Source organism: Falco peregrinus, chromosome 8 (genome assembly GCF_023634155.1).
Source record: "Falco peregrinus isolate bFalPer1 chromosome 8, bFalPer1.pri, whole genome shotgun sequence".
In the NCBI taxonomy this organism is placed as follows: Eukaryota; Metazoa; Chordata; class Aves; order Falconiformes; family Falconidae; genus Falco; species Falco peregrinus.
The window spans coordinates 915338-943304 of record NC_073728.1 but is presented as its reverse complement, the minus strand read 5'-3'; the positions used below and the strand labels follow the sequence as shown (position 1 = coordinate 943304).

The following is a 27967-nucleotide window of genomic DNA, read 5'->3' as shown; positions in this document are numbered from 1 at the left end:
ATTCCAGTGACAGTTGAATAAAACACAATTGGTAACACCTCCTTGCTGGTAAGTAGGCATGTTTTCTAGAGGGTGCTCTTTTTCTTCTTTACAAGTGCACATATGCTGAGATCTGTGTTTGCTGAGCAAATGTAACCAGGTGCATCACTACCTTTTTCTTAAATAAGTTTTATGCCAGCAGCTGGATTTAACTTCAGTATCCAAAGAGTTACAATACAAAATAAGGCTCTTACAAAATAAGTGCACAATAAATATTTTAACACTTTTTGTGTTTCTTTGGTGTGCTGACATCTGTGTCAGCCTGTTCCGCTGCAGGAGACAGCGCCCTTTTCCGCTGTTTCAGGGGGGAGAAGAAAGGATGTTTCAGGGCTTCTTCAAGAGTGATGCGCTTGGCTGGATCATACTCGAGCATCTTCTGAATGAGGTCAAAGAGGTTCTCGTGGTCAGAATCATGGCAGGTCATTAATTCCTTCATGAAGAAAACAACAAAATGCATTTCTTTTTTAATTTTACCTTTAACTGCACCTAAAGCTCCTCTTCCCCAAAAGCATTTTCCTTCTGTCAGCCTACCTTCAGTGGCTTACAGCGCCTTGCGACATATCTGCCAGCAGAGCTGTGCTCATCCCAGTCCAGCCGGTCATGACGGAAATACTTGCGTTTCCTTAAACAGACCACAGTTTGTTACTCAGAGATTCTGTTCTGTCCCTTCAATAGAAGTTTATTAGCATGTTCCTTCACAGCTTGGGAACACTCCTCAAGAGTGGACAGCTTGTTAAATAAAGCAAAAGGATGAATCTGAGCTTATTAAACTTTAAAAAATGTGCTACTAAACCAAATCTGAGAGTATTTATAGCAGTCCAGTATGGAAAACCATAATTACCTGGTTTTCTTTATCATATGATTTGGCAAGGGCCCCAGTATTTGCTCCATCATTGCCAGGTGTTCTTTGCTGTCATGGGTCTGCAGGGAAATCAAGACAAAGTTGTAGTAACTTCTAACAGTGAGCAACCACCACACCCTGGCCTTGCTTCATCTTTGACTGTACTCTGCAAAGAGTAAATTTCAGATCAAGGCAAGAAGAGAGGCTGTAGTCATCAGTTCCTGAAATATGTTACAACATACTGGAGGTTTTTTTCCCTTGGCCCTACCTTTTCTTTCTTTGCTAATAAATTTTGAGTTGCAGCAATACAGTCAAGATGACCAAATTCAGGTATTTTGAGTAGTGTTTGCTGGTGGTGACAGATAAAGCTGCATCTGTTACTAGTGTGTAAATTACTGTAAGTTACAAATGCTAACGGGGTGATCCTTCCTGTCAAGCTGCTGCCAAAATGTTTACTGAAATGAACCTGTAGGCACCTGCTGAGAAAGTTCCTTTGGGCCTGCGTCTTCTGTTCTCTTCAACTCAGCATTACAGAGAAATGCAGCTGAATTTCCTGCACAGACCATTCCCCTTAGTCCCCCCCCTCTCCATAGCAGATTTTCACCAACCTGAGGAGCATTACACATGCTGTGTCATTTTGAGGTTCACTGTTACCTACTGGAAATACTGTGAATCCCAGGTAGTACTCTATGAGGATGCATCCTATGCTCCAGACATCGCATGGCTGTGACCATCCCAGTGCTGTGAAAAAGATCCATGTTTGTACTAGACTGCGAACAGTTCAAGCAAGACGCACAACACTTCTGTGGCACGCTTCAATGGCACACAAAAGCATCTCGGGTGAAAAGATCAGCCTAAGAGGCTGCTACTGACCTAGGATCACTTCAGGAGCTCTGTAATGTCTTGTAGACACCAAGGTGCTATGATACTCGTCATCGTACGTTGCGCTCCCGAAGTCCACAACTTTGATGTCTGGATTTTTTAGTGTGCGTTCATCGCATTTCTGAAATGAAACGCAGTAAGATAGATGCAAGTGACCAAATACACCCAGATAGTGGCTGAGGGGGAGGTGGGGAAGAGGACAGCAATTTACCAGTTTGGGGTTATACTCTTCTACGTAGTCAGATTTCACAAATAAAATGTTTTCTGGTTTGAGATCTGTATGTGTCAGCTTGTTCAAATGCAAAACTGCGAGGTAACAAGAGAAGAGTTAGCCAATTCCACAAAGCGCATTTAACAAAGCAAGGAAAGAAACATACTTACAGTTCACAGATTTGCAGATCTGATACGCCATCTGTCTAATGTGGTCCAGCCGAAACGGCAGAAAGCCATTCTCTTTAATAAAGTCATAGGTGCTGAGCCCCAGTAGCTCAAAAACAATGCAAACATGTCCATAGTACTCAAACCATTCTAACATCTGGACACAGCGACTGCAAAAGCAGGAAAATGCATGAATTGCAACAGGAAGTTGCATAATGCTGAGCTACGTACGACACACGTTACAGAAGGCGATGTCACAGAACTTCTAAAGCCAAAACAAAGTACAGTCAGCTTTATACACTTACTACGTATTGTTGGGATCAGATGCATTTAAATGTGCCAGTACTTGTATTTCTGCATGAGCGGCTTCGGAGTACCTATCAACATTTTTTACAATTTTCACAGCTACATGTCTGCCTTCCCTGCAAAGACAGGTTTCAACAGTCATTAGAACAATGAGTAGTTTTAACTAATGATGTTCAGTAATCACTATATACATTGTTTAAAAGGGCAGCAACCTTACCAGGAAAAGGTCGGGGGGATGTTTTAAGTACATACTGATGTGATATAACCAAGGTTCGTCAATGCACAAACAGAACTAAAATTTAATCTTTACATTTTTGAAAACATACTTGATGATACCTTATATATATTAGTATTACTCTCACAGGTTAAAAGCCCCATTTACCTCCCCTTTCTATTTACATGTACTGGGCTAATACTGGAGTAACTTCCACACCTCCACACCTCACAGCACAACACGACTGTCAAAAATGACAAGCCGCCTTCAGCCGCTCCAGCAGCACAAACTGAGGTGTCGGATACCCTGTGCAGTGACTACAAAGACAGCCTAGCTTCACACCGTTCTGCACGCAGTGAAACTGCCGTCCAGCACGAAATCCCTTTATTTGCAATATAGTTGCTGCTAGAACCCAAATGGCACAGCACCGTCAGAGATACTTTTAAGGCAAGCCACGGGAGGTCAAGAGACTGTACTGACTGTACAGACTGGGGGTGGTACAGACCCCAGGACCGCCCAGTGTTGGGGGTGCAGCTTCACCCCACGCTGTCTAGGCCACCCCCTCCCCATCAGCCCTTGACCTCTACCAGGCCAGGGGGCACCTGCAAAACCTGATACAATCCAAAAGCACTTCATGAACAACACTATGGTAGCAGCGGTAAGAAGAGTTTCACGTGTTTTTAATTAAAGACTTACATTTTGTGATCAATGCATTCCACTACTTTTCCAAAAGCTCCTTCACCCAAAGTAGCAACGATCTCATCTATAAAGACAAGAACTCTCAGTCACAGAAGCTGTGAAGTTACTCAGGTATTTTTTTTTTAAAAAAGCAAACAAACAAAACCAAAACAAACAAAAAGATGAAGGACTATCACTGAAGCTATTCTAGACTGTGCTGCTTTAACTTGTCAATGTCTAGTTTGAGAGGTGTTATTGGACAACTCTCATCAAGGTACATTTACAGGCATCTCGTTCTAGTAGGTTCATTAACTTCATTTACTGCTTGGGGGGGGCAGGGGGGCAGGGCGAGGGAAAAAGAAAAAAGGAGTATGTTTAAGTTCTACAGAAGAAGAGTAACAATCCCCACCCCCAAACAAAACAAGTCAAGACAGAAAGAAAAGACTTCCAAAGCCCCCTCACATCTTATGCTAAAAGAACTTATTCTATCTGAAAAGTTAATAGATTTTGAAAAATATTCTATACATCTTGCACTTAGTACGTCTCCACTCTGACAGATCAGGTGACCCTCCTCATCATCCTCTACACTCCTGGATCTTTTCCTTCGATGACTCTTCTGGAACGGCACCAAGATCGTCCAGCCAATCAATAAACCCGAGTGAATTCAGGTCAGAATACGAAATTCATTCAGCGGGGAGATATTCAGGCATTCAGATACACGCCAGGCCACAAACAGTTGGCAGGAGCAATTTCAAATTCAGTCCCCGGAAATTCACAGGGCACATAGTTTATGTTACAGGAGAAAAACATGGCAAGGAACAGATTTTCAGATGAGATACTCAAAAGTGGCAAGGCAACAAAAAAATTACAACACAATTGTTTTTCTTTTAGAAGATTGGTTCACTGTATTTTACTCTAGGATTTCAGTGCCCGTATTTTCTTTTTTTAAAGCAAAAGGATTTAATAATTATCTTTTTTATATGTATGTATGTATGTATATATATAAAATAGCCTTGTGGCCAAATTAAAATACCCACGTTAAGTAATTGAGATTACATCATTGGTCGGAGTATTTCATACAAATCTTTTTTAAAAAATCATAAACAGCTTATACATTTACTTTAGGCTGTCTAAGCCAAAGGTCTTAAAACTATAAACCCTATCTTCAGCTTTTTTAAGAGTTAACATATATTTAACAAAGATCAGAAAAAATGCCCTGTTAGTGGGCAGATATCATACATAACTGATTCCACAGATTTTTTCAGTGATACTTAACACATCTTACTGTATAAATAAAAAAAATAAGAACAGTAAGAACCTGACACTACCTCCTTGCTATTTCAGTGATACTTAGTCAAAAGCCGGTTTAAAAACTTGTGCTTGAATTTTTCAAGTAGGGCTGAAATAAATGCTTCTTGTAAGAAAAATTTTGAAAGCATCAAAGTGATGCCTGTATTTCAAGTACTCCAATTGATGGTTACGATCGATTGATCTGCTCAAATACACCCAATGAACGTATCGCAAGGCTATGTTCTGTGGTACCACAAGCATACCCGCCAACTACGTTTTCACTGAAGGAAATGAAATCCTAGCATAAAGAATTTATCTACTAGTACTAGCTAAAGGAATAAACTATCAATATTATTGACAGAATACCCCAAACCCCCACACTCAATTACTACCACCCAGATAAGAAACTATCTTCTTAAAATAATAATTAAAAAAATTTCCTAAATTAAAATTGGTCACACCACCTGTGAACGATGATGATGACAGGTAGTGTGATGTGTCTTGTATTTCATTTTGTAACTGCTCGTCCCACTACGACCTGATGATTTGCTACTGTGATGCCCCATATCGCATCCTTGATTGTACTCGTTTCTGTATTCTTCAACATAGCGTCGTTCACGATGGTCTCTTTCATTTATAGATTTGGTTTCTGAACGTGTACTAGAAACAAAGGACCAAATAAACTTTATTAAAATAATCCTAGTACCCCTATAAGACGGCTTTTTGTTTTAAGCTGTAAGACACCTCCGAATACATTATCAGATGACCTGATGAGAATAACAGAAATCTTAAAAACATGTGTTTGCTGGCATCAGAAATCAAAAAGTTATAGTTACCTGTCAGGAAGCTGGGGAAGATCCTGTTTGCAGTGCCTGTTCTCCTGTGCACGACTGACCGATCTCCTCCGACCCGTATCGGCACTATTGCACCTTCTGTGGTCCGGGCTCTCCCTGTTACCCCAGCCGGGATAGACAGTTCGCCTGGAATGCCGCATCTGTGACAAGGATGTTTTGCTCTTTGAATTATACCCCACAGACAAACGGTTCATTTTCAAAGCCATTAGTTGACAAATTGACACTACAACGAAGACTGCGTTTTTCCTCAAATACCCGATTTTCGCTTTTCCTCTGCTCTTTCTACCACGCTATTTTTTACACCGCGAGCTTCTCCAGCTCGGTTCCCGCCAAGGGCGCACGGGTCAGCAGCCCGCTCCGTACCCAGGGCCTCACAGCCGCCGCGCCCGGCGCCCCGCGCTCCCGCCTCGTACGGCCCCCGGCCCCGCCCCGTGCGGCGGCCAGCGCCAGGCCGCGGGGCTCCCGCGCGCCCCGCCCCGCCCCGCATCTCGCTCCGCAAGGCACGTAACGTGCTGCGCGCGCCCCCGGGGGCGCCTCCCAGCCCCGCGCCGATCGCAGCTGCTGGGCGCTCCCGTTCCCGCACGCCCCCCGCCCCCCGCCGCAGCCGCGAAGCCATTTTCTCCCCGCGCGCAGCAAGGCGCAGGCAGAGAACATGGCGGCCGCCCGGCGGCAGGAGCGCCCCAGCCGCGCCGCCCGCCTGCTCCGGCGGGGACGGGACGAGCCGAGCCGAGCCGCCGGCCGCCCGGCCACCCCCCACCGGCGGCAGACAGCGCTCGTGCCCCCGCACCGGGCGGCGCCCCTCGCCCCGCTCCGCTCGGCCCGGCGGCACGGGGCCGCAACAAGCGCGCGGCGCCCCACCTCCACCTCCGCGCCCGGAGGCCGCCGCCGCCGGCCCCGACCGCCGCCCCTCACCCCGCAACCCGCCACAAAATGGCGTTGCCAGGAACGTTCTGGAGCGCGCTGTCGCGTCACAGAGGCGCGTCCGCGGCGTCACCGGGAGGGCGGGGCCGCCAGCGCAGCGCAGCCCTGCCCGCGCCCCGGGGCCCAGCCCTCGCCAGCGGCACCGCACGGCCCTCGCCCCCGGCGCGGCTGCCCCAGCGGGCTGCGCGGGGCTGGGCTGTGTCGGGGGCCAGACGCCGGCCCGCCGTGCCGCCGCTGTTCGCCCTGGGGGATGGAGCACCTCACCCCGTGCTTCCCCGCAGGAGCGGCGAGAGGCTTCCAAAGCACGTAGTCGGCTGTAAATCAATAGAGCTTTAAAGGGCCACATGTGACTAAATTTCTTTGTAAATCACCGGCATTAAAAAAATCCAAATGGTTGAATGCCATTTGTCGTGTCATCTCATGTCCTGCCCTCCTGTGTTTTTTCCCCCATGTCTTGTATCTTTTACTAGCTCCCAGTCATGTTTTCAGATCTAAAACAGAACATAAATAAAACCAGACTAAACGCGACTCTTCAACCAAGCGCACATGTTACCAAAACCTCGGAATGAAGAACTTATCGACCCCAATGTGATGTAGATAAGCAGACACTTCTTTATTGACGGCCGGGTGCGTGAGCGAGTCCTCTCAACACACACCAAGCTTCAAAATCAGACACCATATATAGAACTTATTCACGCATATTCAATTAAGTATTCATGCATAATCATAGTATTTCCCGAAAATCATTAACATACTCCTCCCATATCCGATTCTGCGCAGTAAAGGTTAGAAAGGTCTAGAAATGGGTCTGGGGTACGATTTGGGTAGGTGGTATGTGAGTCGGTGGTCGCGATCTCCCCCTGCCGGAATTCCCTGCTACTAAAGTTCACGGTTTCTTGGCAGGTAACCACAAGCTGTGCCAGTCGACTCTCCCCAGTTCCCATTAATCCTATATTCTGACATTTCAATACACTTCCTACATACGGAAGACTAGTTAACTACAGAGAAACCTTTCAAACCCTAAATTTATTACCTAAGTTTTAAACACTGATTCTAGCCCCTTCTTCTGGCCTTGGTACGGGACTGTACAAAGGATTTCATAATAGCTTTTACTGTGCAACTATAAGTTTCATTAAAATGTTTCTTATCCCTCTATATTTCTATTAAAAATGATTTTATAAAATCAAATAAATTCAATCAATCTTAACTTATTAGCAATCTGTAACACACAGACCAGCCTTCTACACCCACAGAATGAAGAAAAACCAAGCTGCGGACCCTCCCGCAACACTACCGCCCTGCTGCTCACCACCCTGTCGCAGCTGCCCGTGCCACGCCACAGCCACCAGCCACCAGCTCACTCAGATGCAGCTCGAGCCTGCCAGCTGCCTCCAGGCTGTCACCTCTGCCGCCAGCACCACACATTATGCCTGAAGGTCGGCTCCCCAAAAACCCACAGTAAGCAAACATCTCACGTGCACTCCAATTCATGTGGGAAAAGAGCACCCAAGGGTACAGCAGTTCTGAAACACTGCAACAGCCTATACACATCAGTTCCCCCTACAACCCAATGATTTTTTTTTTATTCTGGGAAGGATTAAACCTACTGAAACACTTCCATCCCTGATGAATGACCCTCCTCTCTCTTTGTGCTGTTTTTAAAATCTGTTTCGCCACCTGGCCCTCTGATCAATGTACCTACATTACAACTGCAAGTTTGACACTGCCCATAGATAACGCACCATTATTTTCTTTTTGCCCATTGCTCTCCAGTTGAGATCAAGTACTGCTCCCACCAAAATGTATTTCAAACACTAGCCTTACCTATGTTTTTTCTAATGCCTGCAGAGGTCCGAGGATCTAGAACATACATGACGAGACCCTCCATCGCAGTCATAACGCAGGATTGTTGTGTTAACGTACACAGTTTTCTTTGCATGGGTAGATTTATTTTGCCAGCTCACCTTGTGGCTCTAGTGTTTGTGATAAAGGGCCAAACTGATGGAAGCAAACAGAGGATTTCACCAAGCACAAGCCAACACCACCAAGAGCAGTACTCTGCAACACTTTTGCTACTGGAAGGATTATACACATCACCAGAACTACCTTGCATGTATGCTGTACCCAGTGACTGCCCACAAAAAAAAAATCACATACTTGTGCAGCTGGGTTACTTCCTACTCTGTTTTGCTTTCTCTTCAACAAGGGCGTGGGACCAACCCCACCATTATTTTTCCTGTTGTATTCCAGGTTGTCAAGGAGATCCTGGGAGAGGTTCAGAGCCACAAACAAGAAAATAGGCATAACAATTTTTAGAAGTTGGGATGTAATCCTGTCCCATAAGATCACTCTCCTTTCATTACACAGCCTTAGATAAAAAAAGAAAGCATCTAAATTTAATGTGTCCTCCAGAGAGCAAATTGCATGGTGTCCCTGTATTTCACACATTGTATGTAATAACCTTCTTTTTGTAGAGAGGAAAAACCCAAATAGACCTGAAACTGTTCCCAGTTCAGTGCTAGATGTCAACATTTAAAAGTATTGGTTCCTTTGCATTGTAGGACAGTTTCCAGTATGTCCTTCTGCACAGAAGTGTCAATGTAACAGTTAAACACGCAGTTGCATGTTTCCGTCTACTTGCTCATTCCACTGGTTATATAGAATAGACAGAAAGCACAGAGATCAAGTAGTTAAATCCTTTACTTAACTGACTGAAGTATTATGGTAAAATGTATTAAGTTTGGAGCAAGGGCTGGGAGCTTTCAGCAACACTCCACGCAGAACACAGAAACTTTGTCCCAGAGAGAGTACTAACTAACTGCTCACTAAAGCCTCAGTAACCTGTACCTGGCGTACCTTCGCCCTTCTCTTGCAAATAAGTTCCCCTCTTTATTTTAAGCAGCGAAGTCTCAAGATGGGAAATATTCGTCTAAAGCAGACGGCAAGTCAGCTGGACCTGGACCTCCCCAGGATTACAAGGCATATATATGAGAATGGACTTCGCTAAGTGATGTTGACAGAGTCCAGAGAGGATTGGGGGAAGAAGTCCAGAATGGTATGAGGTGGATGCAGGAACTGTGGGTACTCTCTCCTGTTTGTCTCTCTCAGGCACAGTTGGGACTAGAAACATATCCTCTCATCTCTACGTATTGTAGTCAAAGTGAACCTCTGAAAACGCATAGATTTTTTCCTGCCTTACGAATATAAACTGATACCCAAATGCATTTTTTTCTTAAATTTGCAACAAAGAGAACATTCTTCTTTTCCCAGTACACCCAAGGTGGAGAATGGCTTTTTTGAAGTGTACAAATCACTCTGTTTTCCCTGCCTATGCCAGTTTATTTTATGCTTAGACTTGAGCATAGGATCACACACGTGTATGTAGATATACACGCACGCATTATGTATGCATGCATTCTATTCTTCCTTTTGACCGGTCAATAATCGGTATCTCTGTACCTCCTTGCAAGCTTTCTTATTTGAGTCCAACGATATCTGGTCTCAAACAAAGACCAAACAACGTACCTCTCTCGTTTGTTCAACATCATCGTGGCCACAGTATCTTTTATTATTTTGGGTACACCAGGATATTCTTGATTAGAAGTCTGACCACAGTCTTTTTGTCACTACTTTTTGGTGTGTTTACCCCCTATTGTTTGTGCAATAAAGTGATGAAAAACAACTTACAGTAAAACCATGGTTACCTGGTCTTGATCAACAGCTATGTTAAAGACACAAACACTTACTCTTTCATACCAAAAGCACTACACCAGCGGCAGAAGCGAGTGTTTCTGACATACCTTTCGGGAAGGCTGAAGAGGTTACCATTCCACCACAGCAGTACAAGAGCAAGCACTCCTCTAAACATGGTCTTTAATCCTCTAGGAGAGAAAGGTTTCATCTATCTATGACACTGCTCCTCTCACCTAGGGGAAAAAATTGTGTATCATACTTGGTTTTCTAAAAAAACCCAGGAAAGTAAGGAAGGTTAGGATTTACATGAGAAAGTTCCAGAAAACTGGTAGTATGAAATTGTAGCAAAGGACATTGTTTCAACACAGTATCACTAAGACAGATAAGGCAGAAAAAGATTTGCCAAAACATATGTATTTCTGACTCTCTTCTTATTTTACAAGTATAAAAAACAATGTTAAAAAACCCAAATCCTGGAAGATGCTCTGGAAAAACTGGCTTGTAAAGCACAAGACTCCTCTGTGACAGCTCCCAAACAATGCCAACACCTGAAAATCCTGCATTCAGTGAGCGAAGATATGATCCGGCTCAAGCAATCCTTCTTAACGACACTTTAAACCCCACACCCCAGCAGTTGGTCTGACCAGTCTCTAAAGAATGTGCTGAGGCACTCTGTGGCTACAGAGCAAAAGGGTTGGCATGAATTGTAATATCTTTAATGTGAACATCATTAAGAGGTCGGTAGGTTTTCTCATTCACAGGCAGCTTCTCCAGCTCATCCAGGGTCTCCAAGCCATCAATAACTCTGGAAGAAAAGCAGAAGTGCTAGGAATCTCCTAATAACGACGTAAATTTCACAACTGAGATAGCTCAAAGCTCTTTACCGTTAAGTATCATAGAACGAAGACTTTGCAAGCAAATGATACAAGTAAGACAGCCAAAACAATATATACGGTATATAACATGTTTTCAAAGGAAATATTAAGCATCCATTCCAGATTCTGATAGAAAGTACAAATAATTCCCACTGACCTGACAATACCGTATTTTATACCAGCCATAGCTGTATAAAGACCCTGGCTGCACTTCCTGGCAGGCAGGGCTGACCAGCCATAGGATAGGTGAGATTGTAATTTCTAACCTTCTGACTCAAAGGCAAGACTGGACAGAATAAGTAGTAACTGTGTAAATCTAATGGCACAAACATGTTTAGGCTTTCGGATTTCCTATTCAGGTGGAAGAAGTGGCAAGAGAGATTGTTCTAATGAACCTCTCACTTTTTGTTTAAATAACTAGCTCTGGTAAAACTTGGCAGTTTATTCCCCAGTAACGGACTTGGCAGAAAACATCTGCTGTTCACTGTTCAACTCAAGTCACATTCATCAACTCTTTGAATCTAGGATGCCGGGTCGTGGGCCAGAAGGGGCTGCACATGCCATTCTGCTGATTCTGCAACTGAAGCAGGAGTATCTTAAACTGCCACAGAAAAACTGGCAAAGTGCAACTGTCAGAGCCTCTACTCTTTTCTAATAAACATGTCCTAAGAGCCTCCTTTCTATCATATTTGTAAACTAACTCAGAAATGAAAGGCACATCTATACTTAGATGCCTATAAACAATACAATTGCTAGAAAATAGTATTTTCACATTTCGATAGTTTCCTTTGAATATTTAACTTAAAGGCGACTTTTTCTCAGCAGATTCACTTGTACACTAGAGAATTCTTAACAACAAAGTGAAAGAAATTACCATGATTCTGAGATAGAAAAAGCAGCATCCGAAAGACTCAAAATTTAAAACATTTGCTTTAAGGATGATATATTTATTATCAGCAGTAACATAAGAGTGTTTTAAAATACGTGTATTAAACAACTTCATCTGATTTTATAAACTGTCAGTCCCATGAGTTTTATCTGACCAGCAGGAAGGTCCACCCAAACAGAAGCATGACCATGTCAGCACCGCACCCATCTCCATATCCAGTCCCAAATCAGATTCTTACTTTTCGGTAAATCCTACAACTGTGTATCCAGCTATTCTGGAGTTTGCTTAAAATCGGGCTGCATCTGTTTGGGCATGGATGAAAAGGCAAGCTGGAATAACTGGGCGGGGGGATAAAAAAAGACAGAAAACAGCTCCATTCCTGAGGTGTGACTTTTGCCCGTTTCCACTGAATTCCCCACTAAGAAAAAAGGAGCAGCATTTTGGAGCACCTAATTCTGGTGACAGTGCAAGAGCATACATTTACATATACACATCCAATATTTTAAAGCGTTTTAGAACCAGAAGCTTCTAAATTTGCATTGCATGAGCCCTGAAATATTCAGATCCCTCATACACCAACACTAAAAGGAGGCACGCAGCTGGATCACTTACTTTCCAAACACAGTGTACTTCATGTCTAGGTGCGGTTGCTTGCCATAAGTGATGAAGAACTGCGATCCATTGGTATTCGGACCATTGTTTGCCATTGAAACTACCCCACGGACACTGTGCTGAAAGAGGGGGAAAAACCTCAACCTGAATACACATCTGTGAAAGCAGGACTTTAAACTGTACAAAGTGCTCTGTGACTTAGTACTCTGCCTCAATACCATTATTAAGAACAGATCTTGGTTGCTAATACCTTCCATCACAGTCCATAACTAGCTCCACAGAATTGCTCTTACAGTGAAAAATTACTTCTTTGCCTTCTTCAGTGCATGAAAAATACTTTGTTAAAAATTCTTTCTACTTCAGTTCTCAGTGATGAAAAGCCTCAAACCTAACTTGCCAAGTACAGAAATGCCTGCTCCTATTTGAATAATAATCTTTCTGTCCCTTTACTGCAGCATTATACTTTGCTCACAATTACAAAAGAGATATTCGATACAGTACAGCACAATGCTGGTTTTCTCCAACCTGTAAAGAAAATTCATATGAAAACATAACTGCATACTGAGAGCACAGAAATACCTTTAGGTATTCACTGAATTCATCTTCAAACTTCTTGCCCCAGATGCTGTTACCTCCTTTCCCAGTGCCTGACAAAGAAGTACCACAACAGCTTACTGATTTTTGGACTGAAAAAATCCAGAGATTATGTAGTGTGGCAACATTTTACAACAAAGACCCCAGACAGCCTGTAATTTGTTTGAGGCAGGGATTGGGTTCTCATGTCTTGATACCGAGCAGAGACATAACTCTCTATAAGGTACACCTATTAGGTAGTGTAACAAAACATGACATATCCTCAAATTAAATTCAATACAAGTACAAACAGACACACAGCTGAATAAGATTCTCTCCCAAACAGCTGCCACTGTCTGGGACATTTTCCCCAAATGCTTCAGAGGGAGTGTAGCCTTTCCAGGCAGAAACCAGAGAAACCACAGTAGAAACTGCTACCTGTTCAACAGCTGCTAAGTCAGCAGAACCATTTTACTTAGTGGAAACAGCTGGAAAAACTAAAATTTGCAGAATGCTTTACTGCTGCATGAACTAGGGTAACAGCTGCTCTTCTGCAAGCTCACCACAGAAAACTAATCTCATCACAAAAAACTCTATCAACAATTTCTTTATTTTATTTTTACTTTATTTACGTTTGGGTTTAATATTCAAACTTATAATTTCTTTCTATTTCTATTATATTTATATACTATTTTTATGGACATTTTTCTACAGAGAGTCCTGGAGAGAAGAATTTACCTAATGGATCCCCTGTCTGAACCATGAAGCCTTTTATATTCCGGTGAAATACGCATCCATTGTAGTAGTTACTAGCACAAAGAGCCAGGAAATTCTAAGGAAATGAAGCAAACCATATTAACAAACAATTCAGAAACAGTACCCTTTTACTAAAACGACAGCATCGGCAAGACGAAGACTAACCCTTTTGCCTCTACATTGCACTGTGAGCATGTGAACTCCACAGAGTATTGCCACAAAATAGTCATAAATTATAGTTAATATGCTCCTTTGACACCATCACAGAGACAAAGGATTTTAAATAAAGCTTACAGCACAAAATTGTCTGACATGAGGAACAAACAAGAAGCCTGAGACATGCTCAGAAGTATCACGTCCAGTCAACATTTTTATTTTGTAAATGCAAATTTTTAATCAATAACTTCATGACTCAGCTTTCTTAGTTAAAAAGTAAATTATTTCAATTTAAGCTTAAGTTTACTGCAGAAAGGAAAAACTGGGGCCTCTGACAAACTGGGAGTGATTCTTACTCTTTTAAATTAAAATCAAATCTGTGTGCGTGTGAGCAAACCCAGGGAAATCTAGGAATCCCAGGCCATGTGCCACATTTCTCCTTAGGAGCAAAGGACACTTTGGGAGATGCTGGAACTTGGAGAGAAGTGGCCCCTAACCCTATCTGGTGAGAAACAGGCTGCAGAGCTCTAGGCAGTGTGACAGCGCACAAGCTCCCCAAGCAGAACAGGCACTGTACCAGCTTAACATTAGCATTCCATTATGTGAAAAGAGGAATTGCAAAAGCCACTTCACCCCCTCTGTAGTCTTCACTATTTCTACTCCTTTGTTTCAACGTGAGGCAATACTGCTCCTGTCACTTGACTTACTTCACAAGTCTTTGGTGTACGCTCACAGAACAGTTCAATTTTAATATCTCCTACATCCGTATGCAGTGTGACAGCCTGAGCAGAAGGCAGAAAATAATAAACAAATCAGCAATGATATGCTAACAGAATCAGTTTTATTTCCCAGTCCCACCACGAACATAAGGAAGTTCCCACCATATATAACCACTGTTTCAATACATGGCCATAGGCAAGGCTACTGTCACAACCCTTCCACATATCCTGTGAAATCACCAGAAAGCTCTTGGTTTCATTTAGTTTCAGGACATACAAAGTTTGCTATGGTAATGCAGCAGCTCTGTTTCACACTGTTACACTCCAGAGAGACATTATTCATTTTCAAACTGGACCTACTCAGCCACTTAACTGCAAAGTTGAAGAACCAAGGCTGTATCTGTTTTAGACGACGGCGTGGTGCGCATACCTCACTGGTTTACAACCAGAGGAACAACTGATGCGTGTTACTTGCCTGCTGCCTTTTGAGTGGCAAGGCCAGTTCTGAATGGCACCATACATAATCTGCCTTCACAAACAAGCAAATCTACAAAATCACACACTTCTCTTAAGAACGTATAAATAACCTCCATAAAATTTAAAACTGTAGTTACCCAGCCACCTAAGCAAATCTCTCTCTGTAGGCCAAATATGTCACAGTGCTCCCACGAAAAGTGCTACGTTGCACAAAAACAGTTACTGTGAGGCTATACTGGGGATGAGTGTATCAGAAAACTAATCAAAATCAGCATCGCATTGATACTGGCATACTGTTCCGTAAGTATACAACTGAAGAAGAGAAGATAGTTGGCTGCGGTGTCCATGAGGATGCTATAAAAGGTGTATGCACGGTTTAAGACACACGGTCTTATCCCTGTTTCCCGATCTGCTAAACTTTCAGAAGCTTGCAAGCATAGGTTACATACACTCAAGCAGAGCTATCTGCTTGCAACTTGAATAATGCTTCTGTGGTAAAAGAATCCAAACTAGATTACGAAATATTTGTCAAGGCAGGATTAAAATTTAGGATCTCAGAACTGAAAGTGTAATTGTATTTTTGACTGATGTAAATGACCTATTTTCCTTTTCAAGGTATCTTGTTAGAAGTTTGAAATGAAAACCTAAACATTTCGTTACAAAGTCTTCACAGCAGAGTAAAACGTGTAACCGTTTGAGATGCAAAGCAGCTATTCACTTTCCATTTCAGTGAATTCTTTCCATTTCAGAAGGGATGAAAATATATAAAAAGGGTTACTGTTCTCACCATGACTGCTTATCAAAAAGCTGAGGTAGATTTGTACACAGCAATTTCCTGCAAAGAAAACATATGAAATTTGTTGGGGTTTTTTCCACCAATTTCCAAATCTTTTCAAAATCTGTTTCTAAAATATTTGTGCGGTTACATGCTTTTGCACCACACAGTTTTACAGTGCCACCCAAGTGACTGCAGATAAACGTTTCACTCACCTTATCCAACTATGCAGCACGTAAGTAACTTGGAAGAGCAAAAGAGCTTACAGAAAGGGAGTGGTGACAAAAACCACCATCTTCCCAAGACGAACGGTTATACTAAGCAGTTACAACTTTTCCAAATATTATGGTTTTATAAATGACGGAAATTAACAGGCAAAAAACCCACACGCCCATACCTCCACAGAAGCGAGATCCGGAACCACCTTCTGACAGCTGCCTGCCTGCAACAGCCAGGCACCTGCATCCATGCGCAGAATTAAACTTTTTTTATCTTAGCAACGTTCTCAAGCAAAGCATTCACGCTGAGGAAAACAGAATCGCGGCTGTGTGGGATTGCACAGCGGTACACGCTAGCCCCCTCGCTAGCACCGCCGCCCTCATTCGCGCCCGGGCTGGGCCAGGCCCCTCACTGAAGCCGGGGAAGCCGCCAGCGCCGGCCCGGCCCCGCCCGCTCGAGCGCCCCAGGGGCCGCCTGCGCTCGCTGCCGCCCGCCCGCTCCCGGCAGCCCGGGACCCGCCGCTCCGCCGCGACTTCCACCCCCAACCCCACGGCTGTCGAGCGTGCGCCCCGCCCGCGTACAGACCTGCCGAGGCAGCGGCCTAGCCCCGCCACCGGCTTAGCCCCGCCACCGCGAGGCAGCGCTCCCGCGCCGGCAGGAAGAGGCGGGGCGGCCACCCCAGCACCGCTCGCGCGGCGGAAGCGGCGCGGCCGCGCGCGGCTCCGCCTTCAGCCCCCGGCGCGGGGCGAGCGCGGCCCGGCCCCGCGGGGGCGCGCGCTTCTCCGGCGGGATCCGGCGGGCGAGGCTGAAGCCGCGTACGGCCCGAGCGGGAGGCCGCGGCGTGGCGGGCGGTGTCGCGCCGGCAGCGCCCCGGGGGAGGCCGGGCCGCGCTCCCCGCCCTGGGCGGGCGGCGCTTCGGCCGGTGAACGCCCGGGCTCGTTCCCGCCTGCTGCCGGCCCCCGGCGGAGTGCCGCATGCTGCGGGGCGCCCGCCGGCCTCTCTGCTGCGTCCGCGCCTGGGGCCGCCTGCCCTCGCGCTCCCTCATGGACCTCGGGGAGCTCGTTACAGCCCTGAACGACTTCGCGTCCCTCTCGCTGGCCGAAAGCTGGGACAACGTGGGGCTGCTGGTGGAACCGAGCCCTCCCCACGCGGTGAGCACCCTTTTCCTCACTAACGATCTCACCGAAGCGGTGATGGAGGAGGCAGTGCAGAAGAAGGCAGACCTCGTTCTTTCCTACCACCCTCCTATATTCGCGCCGCTCAAGCGAGTGACGTGGAAGACCTGGAAGGAACGGCTGGTGGTGCGAGCTCTGGAGCACAGGATCGGGATTTACTCTCCACACACAGCGTACGATGCCGTACCTCACGGAGTCAATAACTGGCTAACGAAGGGACTCGGTGAGATTCTGTTAAACAAACAAAAAAGGTTAAAATTATTCTTAAGTATGTGCTATTTTATGTGGGGACCTTCCCTCATTTCCCTTTCTTCCAGCTTTTACACTTAACGATTTCAGGGCTTTTTCTCTGCCCCCCTCCGTACTTCTAAGTACCCCACAAACACGTCTTTAGGGAATTTATCTTGGCGAGGCATACCGGACACAAACACTAGAGGACAGTTCCAGATGCATGACTGTACAATTGGCTGTAGTCAGAACCGGTGCAGCATATTTATTGGGCATCTTGGATGCAAACTTTAGGCACCTAAGTCACCACCTTTAATTTCTAAAGGGCAAGATCTCATTGTTTGCAAAGGACTTAAGGTATCTGAAAAGCTTTTAGGTTCTTACCCTGTATTGTGGCTCATAAATGAAAACAGCGATGTCTTTTCCAGCCTGATTTACAAACCAGACGCTATTTTGGTTTCATACAATTCTTAGGATAAAACGGATGGCGTTAAGAATGACAAATGTTATGTATCCATCAGCTTCTTTGCTATTTTAGTCTATTTTAGACTGTGCCTAATGGAGACAACAGAGCAGCAAGTCCTCAGTCCTGATAAGGGAAAATGGATTCAAGTGCAGCATTTGCATCTTTTTGTTGCATCTCTTTAGGATATGTGCTAAATCAGTATTAGGACACTTACCAAGCTTTATAAAACTGCAGTCTTGTACTCTTTTCTCAGGTGCCTGTACTTCCGTCCCACTGCTTCCATCAATGGCGCCAAGCTATCCAGCTGAGGGCAGTCACCGGGTAGAATTCTGCACAGACAACACTGAGCATCTGGACATGGTGCTGGCCAAAATCAAAGACATCCAAGAGATCTTCTGTCTCACCACTCTCCCTGCCAGGTATCTGCTTCACTCTCTTAATGTTGGATTCTTTCTGTCATTTGACACGCTAAGTCGCTGGAATGGTATTTTACTGTTGCAGTCACTTTATTTCTCTGTGTGTTGCTGTTGTTTCTTTTCAGCAACAGATCTAGAAATGCAGGGAATAATCATCCCTTTCTGATCAGTCTTTGTCATACTAAATGGTAACAGGAACTCAGTACAGCATCACGTAGATTAGGGGTAGTAAGGAAGAGTATTAACAGGAAATTTGATGAGGACAGTGGAGTTAAATTCCCCTAGGTTCCTTTCCTCCAAGAACCTAGACTAGACTAGGCTATTACAATGCTTTCTTTTTTCTTTCTCTGTGGTAGAATAGCCACTGGGATGGAATAACTTTGTTTATATTAATACAATGCTGAAATTTTATCTAGTTTCTTAGGAAGCACCAAGCATATCTTTCCTCAGGGTTGATGGTGAGGAGCAAACACGAGTCAGTTTGAATTGCTCTCAGAAAGCACTGTTGGAGGTGGTGGCATTATTGTCCCAGAACAGCCTTCTTTATCGCAAGACCGAGATTCTCCTATTACAAAAGGTAATATAATCATATATTACATCCAGTGAATGTATTGCTTGTGTGACCCAAGTGCCCCAAATGCTGGAATCCAGTAGTCAGTAGCATCACAGGTTTTCTATGCTACCCCATCAGTGCTCTGAAATACTGGCCTGTGGGGATTTGAAGCCACGCACCTTTTCCAGAACAATGCAGCAAATAGCTGTGTGGCCTGTACTAACTTTTGAATCAATTCCAATAGCTAGTATACTTAGTATGTTATATTCGAGATGTATTTTTTTTGTAAAGTTCAGAGCCATTCCTGAATGCCCAGCATACTCATCTTTGTACAGTATGAAAAACAATGCAAACTTCTGGGGTCAGCTTTCTCACAGTAATTTTAAATTTTTTTTTTCAGCCTCTTCTTCCCCATAATGGTATGGGACGTCTGTGCACACTGAGCGAGCCAGTCTCCTTGTCAGACATAATTGAGCGTATCAAAAGCCACCTAAAATTACCCCACATCCGCTTAGCCGTGGGAGCGAGCAAGACACTAGGTAAACAGGCCTTCAAGTGAGACTGTCCATTAGAACTAGTATTCCAGGAAGCCAAGGGGCGTGAGTGGGTACATGAGTGTGTGAAATACTGCTGCCTTGGATGTGTTTACTTCCAGGTAGTGTGAAGCACTGTTAAGAAACAGCATTTTAGAATTTACATGATAAAATCACGCAAAAAGAATCTCATCTTTATTTTTAACTGGAAGTTCTATATTATGCTGGTTATCACTGCGGAGCAGGGAGAGCGTAAGTTGAATATGAGACGTACTTTTTCATAATTTGTGTAACGACTAAGATTCCCCCACCAGATATCAGACACAAATGCGTACCATTTCACTGTACACTCCCTTTTGCAACTGAATGTTAAATTTCAAAGCATCTTAAAACAGTAAGACACTTCATGGTATCCTTATGAACATACAACTAGACATGTTTTGATGCAAGAGAAATAGTGGCAAGGAAGGTGAACTATCCTAGTACAAACAGTGGGTCACTAGTAAAATGTGGAACAAGCATCCTCTTATGCCTGTTACCTATCCTAATGTCCAGGAAGCACAACTATTAGTATTTTTGAGAGCAAATGTTGAGAACTCTTCAGAGCTTATGAGACAGAAGTCTTTTTAGAAGCCTCTGACACTATCAGTTGCACTAAAAAAACCCCCAAACTATTTTGAAGCCTCTCATTGTGGTGCAGGATTGTAGTGGTGTGACTCCACTTAAATTATCAGCAGTAATTACATGGCAATATACTGTAAAACCTTAACAGATATTTGAAACTCTGTTGTGTGTCCCCTCACTAGTGAAGTAATATATATGAAGAATTAAATTTCCTGTCACCATCACATGTGTAATAGCTTAGAATCAGCAATAATAGCAAATGGGCAGATTTTTAATGGCATGGACCAGCTCTCAGCTTGCACCAGGATTGGCCACTTGAGAGCTAAAAGTTAGGAACTAGTGTATCTCAGAGGCAAAACACTGCCTTAAGTGGCATCATTAGTTGGAAAACTGGAACATGAGGGTCCTGGAAAGAGTAGCAGCCTATTAAAGGGTTCAGAAACCTAAGTTAACACCTCACCAGGAGTGACTACCTAGCAGCCAGCCTCTGTGCTGTCGTTTTCTGCAAACCTTCTACCCCTTGAAGAAAAAAAATCTACACGTCTATTTTTGTTATAGGCCTATGACTCTTTCAAACTGACAGATGTGTCTTTTCCTCCAGCAAATTTACACTGAGCCTAAAATCAAGGTAGTAGTTACTGCAAAACAATTTAACAGCAATACTGACACGAGGGCTGAGCACAGGGAAGGGAGTTTAACTGTGGCACCTTGCATCCTGCAGAATCACCAGTGAGGAAAGCTGCTCTGTGTGCTGGTTCTGGGAGCAGCATCCTGAAGGGAACAGAAGCTGACCTCTATCTCACAGGTAAAATACTATGTCGCTGTTTTGTTACCTTTATAAAAATAGTCACTAGGGGGAAAAAAAAGCAGGAGGGGGGGAGAAAGGAGAAAAAAAAAAAAAAAAGTTGACTGGCTGTTGAAAGATTTGGCCAGAAAGAATTACCTGCCATCATCGAGAAACAAGCAGTTAGTTATTGGAATGATAAAAGAGTAACATTACAGTAGAGAGAACGTGGATCGATGGCTGCATGGCATAGTGAAGGTTATTTGAATGAAAGCATGGCTATACGTGCATTATTCCAGCACAAAATCGGTGTTGATGGCAGGCTATCGCAACCTTCAGTGTGTTTCTCTTTTGGCAAGATAAGAGTTCAGTTCCCTACAGAATTCCTTCATGGAAAATGGAATATAATGTAGTCTACAGAATCTTCCAAAGGAATGCCATGGTGTATCTGACCAAGGAGACACTTGGTTCATTATCCTCTTTCCTGACAATGGGACAGCTACTCCTTACAGCTTGCCAACAATGTGAAGGCTGCCTTGCATTCTGTAATACTTAATTCAGGCAAGTTCTTTGGTAAGGCATGCCCCATCTCCCCCTTGCATACAGCCCTGCAGAGCTGACCCTCAGACAGCTTCTTCGCAAGGCTTCCCAACTGCTATCCTCCGTCACAGCAATGCACGACACCCACGGTCTGCTTCCAAACCACTGCATACTCTTTATTTCCTGCCCAAAGTGGTAGAATCTACCACTATTTGAGGGCAAGGAATTTCTGAGGTTTTGTCTCAAGTTACACATGGGACGTCAGCTGGATGTCCTTCAAGGGGAACTGGAGCAGAAGCATTACATATTCTTATACCAAGCAGATGGTGTTGCATTCTCCCTTATGGGAGATAATCCTGTTACGTCTTCCCAGCTTGTAGCTAAGGTTCTGCATATGTTACAAAAAAAACTGGTTACCTAAACTGTACTGTTGGCGATCTACATGGCGTTTCTTTCTCAAAATGGCAGGAGAGATGTCCCACCATGATGTTCTGGATGCAGTTGCCAATGGGATAAGTGTTATTCTGTGTGAGCACAGCAACACTGAGCGAGGCTTCTTGTCAGAGTTGCGTGACATGCTAGCTGTCCACCTACAGAACAAAATCAACATAATCGTGTCTGAGAAGGATAGAGATCCCCTCCAGGTAGCATAGGAAACAAAAACAGTGGGGAGAGAATTCTGTCAAGAATTTCATGGTATCTTGCACAGACCTATCCAACTGCAAGCTTAATAGAGATGCTCTGAACTGGATCAGTACAGAATGATTGTATTGTATGTTCCCTCAAAGTCTGGGATATGTTTTGTCATCTGCCAGATAAATAAATGCTTGTTTTGGGCTACAGAGGGCCGATGTACTCAATTACTGGGCTGCGCTTAAATAAGTTACTGCGTCTTGTTAGATGACTTCTCTTCTAACAAGAATTTTTGTTAGATAAATTCAGTAACCGTGATACTCAAGGATTGGTTTGGGTAAAATATAAAATCTCGATTTATCTCCAGATTTAAGCTTACACAGCAGTTCCACCTACTGCAGTTATGTTGAATCACGTCAGTACAAGTCACTGATATTTTAGCTAATAAACCTCCTGATAACAGTTTATGAAAGGGTGTGGAGCATCCATTTGCCTGAACAGTTTTATTAAAGACACCACTGGTATGCAAATAGAGACCACAATTCAGGTACTTGGTTCTAGTACTCAACTGCACAATCTACCATTAATGCAGCTTTATGGCTTGTTAATAGAGGGACTCTCAATTAAATAAAAGCTTTGGAAGGTTAAAACTCAAAACAAAGCTGTAAATGAATTTAATGTGCTTTTATTACTTTCCTTTTTAAAACAGTTTATATAACTATGACTCAATTACAGGATTACTGAAACTGAACAAGTAGCATTTTCATCACTGGTAATGCCCGGGGTTTATTTTCTTGTGGGTTGTTTTTTTAATAAAAAAACCCAACATACCACGTCTGGATTATGTGCACACCAGAGTATTTGAACAAAATTAAAATATCTCCATGGCAAATTGGTAGAGAACTTGGCACCATCCTTTTCAGTTAATAAAACTGGCTCAACAAGCAATGTCTCCACCACATAATTGCCAATGTCTTGTTCCACTTACATTTAAGTGGAAAGAGAAGACTGCGGTATTACCAGAAGCTACTGAGGCTATCACAGCCTATAATGGCCACCGTTCTTAGCGGTACCATGAAGACCTCTCAGTAAGCTGAGGAACAGGAAGTAGAAGGAAATTTCTTCTTTCCCCAGTAAAGGATTGTAGAAGCGACCCCTCCAAATCAAACAGTTCTGTGTTGCTACAGAAGACATTACCCTGCTACTGCTTTAGTACATACACAGAATTCAAGACACAGAAAATGAATGCATAGATGGGGTAAATGAAATTGGGATAAAATCCTTTTCACACACACACACACCGCCCCCTGGAATCAATTCACAGTCGTTCTCTTTAGCTTGTATCACAGAATCAGCAGCAGCCAAAAAATTATTCAAACTTAACCTTCTCTTAGCAGATGTGTGGTCTCCCCTGCAGCCCTCCTCTTGGCCTGTCTGGGCATCTGGTAGTCTGCTGTTAGTGGCTGACTCTGAACTCAGGATGATTAGAGCACTTCATTAAAGTAAATTTCACATCTAGAAAACCAGATCTAGTTGCACTGAAAACGCACCATGGTATCACTGGTTATAAACACATTAGGCGGTGTCTTCCACACGTACTCAGAATGTAATTTAAACCAACATCTTGAGTTTCACAAGAACTGGGGAAAGTCAAAGGACTGCAAAATAGGATATGGCTGCTGCTTAGCTAGAATACTTTTAAAATTTTTTCCAGAACACATCTTTTTCAAGTGGCAGAGTGTTGGGGTCTGCAGACAAATTAGTTGACTTCAAAGACTTAGCCGTGTGCCGTTAAGACAGCCACAAATTGTCAGGTATGTAAACAGGGTGTGAAGAATCAGAACTTAGAACCGAACCGCAGCATACGGGCACCTACAGCAACAGCAAACAAAAACCTCTCAGGGTCTGACACCTGCACTGTCTAAGATATATAAATAGTTTGTATAATCAATAAAGGCCATTTTGTCCGAACCCAGCCACGCAGACGTAGTGTTTCCTTTCAGTCCGCCTCGACTTGCGTCACCACATTTGGTGACCCCCACGTGCCTGTATGATCCCAGTAAGGGGTATCAAAAAGAGATTGTGAGACGGTGCCGCTGTGACCCCGGTAAGGGGTGTCAGGAGCGATCCCGAGACCGTGACCGGCGGGTTGCTGGGGAGGCGGAGCCTGGTGAAGCGGAGGAGCGCAGCGAGCGGCTGCCAGATCCCGGGAGAACTGACACCGGTAAGGTGAGCCACCAGGGACAGCACGGGGAGTAAGTTATCTAAAGAAGATACCATGGTGCTATCTATGTGGAAATTAGTACTAGAGAAGCGTGGAATTACTTTAGATGGGCTTCGGTTAAAAAATATGTTATTGTGGGCCAAAACACATGGAGTGGAAATGTCCCCCGCGACTGCTCTTGGTGTGTCGACCTGGGACAATTTAGGATCAACACTGTCAGAAGCTCTGGAGAAAGGGGGCAAAAAGGCGTCAGGGCTTTTGCCTACATGGGGACTGCTTAGACATGTTGTAGGGAGCTTCAAAAATCCGCAAGACGCAAATGGGGGCTTGCAAAATCAGCAAAATGCGAGTGGAGACTTGCAGAGTCCACAAGACGCGAGTGGGAGCTTAAAAAGTCAGCAAAATGCGAATGAGGGTACATCGTTCAAACCTCCCCTGTATCCCCCTCCAGAATACAGACAGGAGGATGAGGGGGTGGGGGAGGGGGAGAGTCCGTGTCCCTTAGCAGGCGCCACTCCCCAATGCCCCGAATCCCCTAAATCTCTCCGACTGTATCGACTTACACTCGATACCGATTCCAGTTCCGAGGACGGCAGGCAGAAACCTCGGCGGACCGAGCCCAGCCCCCCTGACCCCCCCAACGTTTGTGCCAGCCCACACTCCTGCCTCCCGCGGCCGCTCCCGCCCCGCGCCCGCCCCCTCGGCTCCGGGTGGAAATGCCGAAAACCCGGATTCGGGTCCAGCTACGCCACCGTTATCAGTCCCAGGCAGTGAAGAAGCTGGAGGTGGTAAAATTCCAGTTTCCAGTGGTACAGTAATGACGCGCGACCCTCGCCGATTTTGGCAGGCTGAGAGGTGGGGCTTTAAGAGACGGGAACTGGGATTTAGTAGAGCAGATGGGCGGAGCGCTCCTTGATCCTCCTAGCCTTCCACCGATGCACCGCACACATATCCTGTTGTATTGGGAGGTGCGGCTGCTGGTAATCCTCACCTTCACACACCGCTTGCTTGGAAAGTAGTACAGGACTTGCAAAAAACTGTTTCGCAGTACAGGGTGACTGTGTTCTGTCACGCGGAAAAGCCGTCTATAATCTACTGTATTACAGCGGTTGAAATGTATTTTGCTGTTAAAACAAACAAACAAAAAAACCAAAACAAACCCAAAACAGAACAAACCACCCCCCCCCCAAAAAAAAAAAAAAAAAAGGAATTGTAGAATTGTACAGAACAACGGAACAGAGACAGTGGGTTGGTTTGACATTGATGATGTGCAGTTTTGGCCTTGCTTTGCATGATGTGCAGCTGAGATGCTGCAGCAAAGAGTTAAATAACTTTAAGGGAGTATGAGAAGAAACTAGGATGAGACAGAAACAAAGGAGGAATGTGATCTCGCCTCTAGAAGATAAGGAAATGGCATGAACAGTAGAGAGTAGCCTAGAGTGAACAGCACCAAGGGAAGTGTTGCATGAATTTGACTGATCACTCTAACTCTATTCATGAGCAGCTCGCTGAGTTAAGAAAAAATGTACAGGCCATAAAGATTGAGAACGGGTTAACAGACTGGCTACAGAGTTTAGGAATTACTGGATGGTTAAAAGATTTGTTTCTGCACAGGACAACGGTATTAATTGCCACTGTAATCTTTTTAATGATATTGATCTGTGTGTGGAATTGCTTTATAAGAATTATGAACAGAATAATAAAAGGGGTCTGGATCGCTCAAAAACAAAAAGGGGGATTTGTGGAATGGCTGGAAGACAACGGACATATTATGAGCAATGCAGACCAAGTAACTGCTGTAATAGCAGGCCGAAGCTGTAACAAGCTGCAGGTGTTGTGAAGGACATACGCAAGGCCAAGGGAGACAAACAAACTGTATTCGCAGAGAGGTAAGAGAGTTGGACAGAAAGATGAGAAAAAACAGGATGCCTGCACAAGGGGGGAGCAGCGGGTAGGCACCACACCGGGACCAACCTTAGGGGAGATGGGAGTGTGTGAACGAGTAGTTTTAACTGATCACCTTTTAAATAACAAAGTCTGCTTAGCGTGTGTATTTTTAGCTGGGGGTATAAATTGGTGTGAGTCTATTAATAAAGTGGCACTAACTTAAAAAAAAAAAAAAGGGGGGGGGGGGGGGGGGAATGAAGGGAATGACCCCAGAGGCACGATTAGAGAAAACATGTTATGTTTTGAACTTTCTGAAAATCTCTGCTGACCATACGGTGCCTCCCATTGTCCAACATTTTGTGTCAATTGGTGACAAGCAGCAAAAGCATGAAGGTGTCTTAGTACGCATAAAAGACCCTCCTACCGGGCATTGGTCGGGACCGCATGAATTATTAACTTGGGGGAGAGGTGATGCTTGTGTTTCTACAGATGAAGGTCCACGATGGATGCCTGCTCGCTGTGTGCGGCCTGAGCTTAGCGTGCCGGATCGTGGGAGCGCTGCTGCCGCCAGTCAACCCAACAACTGATGTGTGGCCTCCTTACTGAACCAGTCCTTGTTTGGTGTGCCCTTCCTTGAAACTGACTTGCAGAAATTGTTGCAAGAAAGTGAATGTATGTGGGGAATGAAGAATCTTACTAAAAGCCTTGATATTTGGGATAACTGATTACCTCTGTATAATGTTAATCCAAAAGAAGTTGATATCGTTTGCAATTTGAATGTCGATAATTGTCTTTCTGTAGATGCTAATGTAGTAGGAGGCTATGATGGGACCATGACACCTGCATAAATCAACACGCGGTAATGATGGAGTTGATTTATGGAACTGATGGGAACGTATTGCAGCGCTTCTTCTCTTATTCGAACTAACAGCAGGGAAAGCATTACAAAGTCAAATCACCTTGTTTGGTAGGCAGTTAAGAATGTGAGTCAAATTTGCCACCATTACATACAAAACAGAGCAACTATTGGCTTTTTGTTGTTGGTTCAAGGACACGGCTGTGAGGATTTGGATGGTATGTGCTGCGTGGATTTTAGGCGCCCCACTGCAGCAACATGTTAACAAAATCTGAGGAAATGTCAGCCTTTTTGGCATCCATTCACTCAATTGGCAGTATTGTTTGTTTGCTATTACCTTGGTTGCTGTCATGTTTGCAAGGGCCCTGCAGAACATGGCAAACCTGGTACTAGCTGTTCAAAAACAAAAAGGGGAAATTGTTAGGGTCTGCAGACAAATTAGTTGACTTCAAAGACTTAGCTGTGTACCTTTAAGACAGCCACAAATTGTCAGGTATGTAAACAGGGTGTGAAGAATCGGAACTTAGAACCGAACCGCAGCATACGGGCACCTACAGCAACAGCAAATAGCAAGCAAGAAGGACACAAAAACCTCTCAGGGTCTGACACCTGCACTGTCTAAGATATATAAATAGTTTGTATAAACAATAAAGGCCATTTTGTCCAAACCCAGCCACGCAGACATAGTGTTTCTTTTCAGTCCGCCTCGACTTGCGTCACCACAGCAGAGTTCTTGAACTCTACACCTAACTTGGAGAACTCAAGAAAGACACAATGCCTTGATCTGTTTTAGTGATTGTGGTGGTAGCCTAAGTGGCAATAGGCAGGATCTGATGCATTTTGCAAAGTTTCAGAATTGCAGCCTGTAAAATGCAGATGCCACCAGAAGAGAATGTTAGTT

General features: G+C 44.3%; 3 protein-coding genes across 11 annotated transcripts; 1 reads left to right on the top strand and 2 right to left on the bottom strand.

Annotated features, from left to right (window-relative positions):
- Nucleotides 1–148: 148 nt before the first annotated feature.
- On the bottom strand, nucleotides 149–10346 carry CLK1 (CDC like kinase 1). 4 transcript variants are annotated; one of them, XM_027777563.2, is made up of 13 exons: nucleotides 10204–10346; nucleotides 5465–5622; nucleotides 5093–5288; nucleotides 3864–3954; nucleotides 3357–3423; nucleotides 2446–2562; nucleotides 2144–2310; nucleotides 1974–2068; nucleotides 1754–1883; nucleotides 1539–1621; nucleotides 881–960; nucleotides 571–661; nucleotides 149–469 (listed from the first exon to the last, which is right to left on the bottom strand). In XM_027777563.2, the coding sequence occupies exons 2-13, from the start codon at nucleotides 5620–5622 to the stop codon at nucleotides 257–259; spliced, it is 1488 nt and encodes a 495-aa protein (XP_027633364.1). In that variant the 5' UTR covers nucleotides 10204–10346; the 3' UTR covers nucleotides 149–256. The 4 variants fall into 4 exon arrangements, with proteins under 4 accessions (XP_027633364.1, XP_055667488.1, XP_055667487.1 ...); XM_055811513.1 differs by lacking the exon at nucleotides 10204–10346 and adding an exon at nucleotides 6395–6416; XM_055811512.1 differs by lacking the exon at nucleotides 10204–10346 and adding an exon at nucleotides 6341–6408.
- Nucleotides 10347–10490: 144 nt separating this feature from the next.
- Nucleotides 10491–16796, bottom strand: PPIL3 (peptidylprolyl isomerase like 3). 3 transcript variants are annotated; one of them, XM_055811530.1, is made up of 8 exons: nucleotides 16733–16792; nucleotides 16326–16387; nucleotides 15941–15988; nucleotides 14665–14739; nucleotides 13784–13877; nucleotides 13052–13119; nucleotides 12473–12591; nucleotides 10491–10901 (listed from the first exon to the last, which is right to left on the bottom strand). In XM_055811530.1, the coding sequence occupies exons 3-8, from the start codon at nucleotides 15941–15943 to the stop codon at nucleotides 10775–10777; spliced, it is 486 nt and encodes a 161-aa protein (XP_055667505.1). In that variant the 5' UTR covers nucleotides 15944–15988; nucleotides 16326–16387; nucleotides 16733–16792; the 3' UTR covers nucleotides 10491–10774. The 3 variants fall into 3 exon arrangements, with proteins under 3 accessions (XP_055667505.1, XP_055667506.1, XP_005230990.1); XM_055811531.1 differs by lacking the exon at nucleotides 16326–16387 and having other exon boundaries at nucleotides 16733–16796; XM_005230933.4 differs by lacking the exon at nucleotides 16733–16792 and having other exon boundaries at nucleotides 16326–16500.
- Nucleotides 16797–16923: 127 nt separating this feature from the next.
- NIF3L1 (NGG1 interacting factor 3 like 1) lies at nucleotides 16924–27738 on the top strand. Of its 4 annotated transcripts, none has more exons than XM_027777570.2 (6): nucleotides 16924–17545; nucleotides 18270–18435; nucleotides 18883–19009; nucleotides 19386–19524; nucleotides 20864–20947; nucleotides 27572–27738. In XM_027777570.2, the coding sequence occupies exons 1-6, from the start codon at nucleotides 17122–17124 to the stop codon at nucleotides 27634–27636; spliced, it is 1005 nt and encodes a 334-aa protein (XP_027633371.2). In that variant the 5' UTR covers nucleotides 16924–17121; the 3' UTR covers nucleotides 27637–27738. The 4 variants fall into 4 exon arrangements, with proteins under 4 accessions (XP_027633371.2, XP_027633369.2, XP_005230991.2 ...); XM_027777568.2 differs by having other exon boundaries at nucleotides 26700–27738; XM_005230934.4 differs by lacking the exon at nucleotides 27572–27738 and adding an exon at nucleotides 21935–22308.
- The last annotated feature ends 229 nt before the right edge of the window (nucleotides 27739–27967 follow it).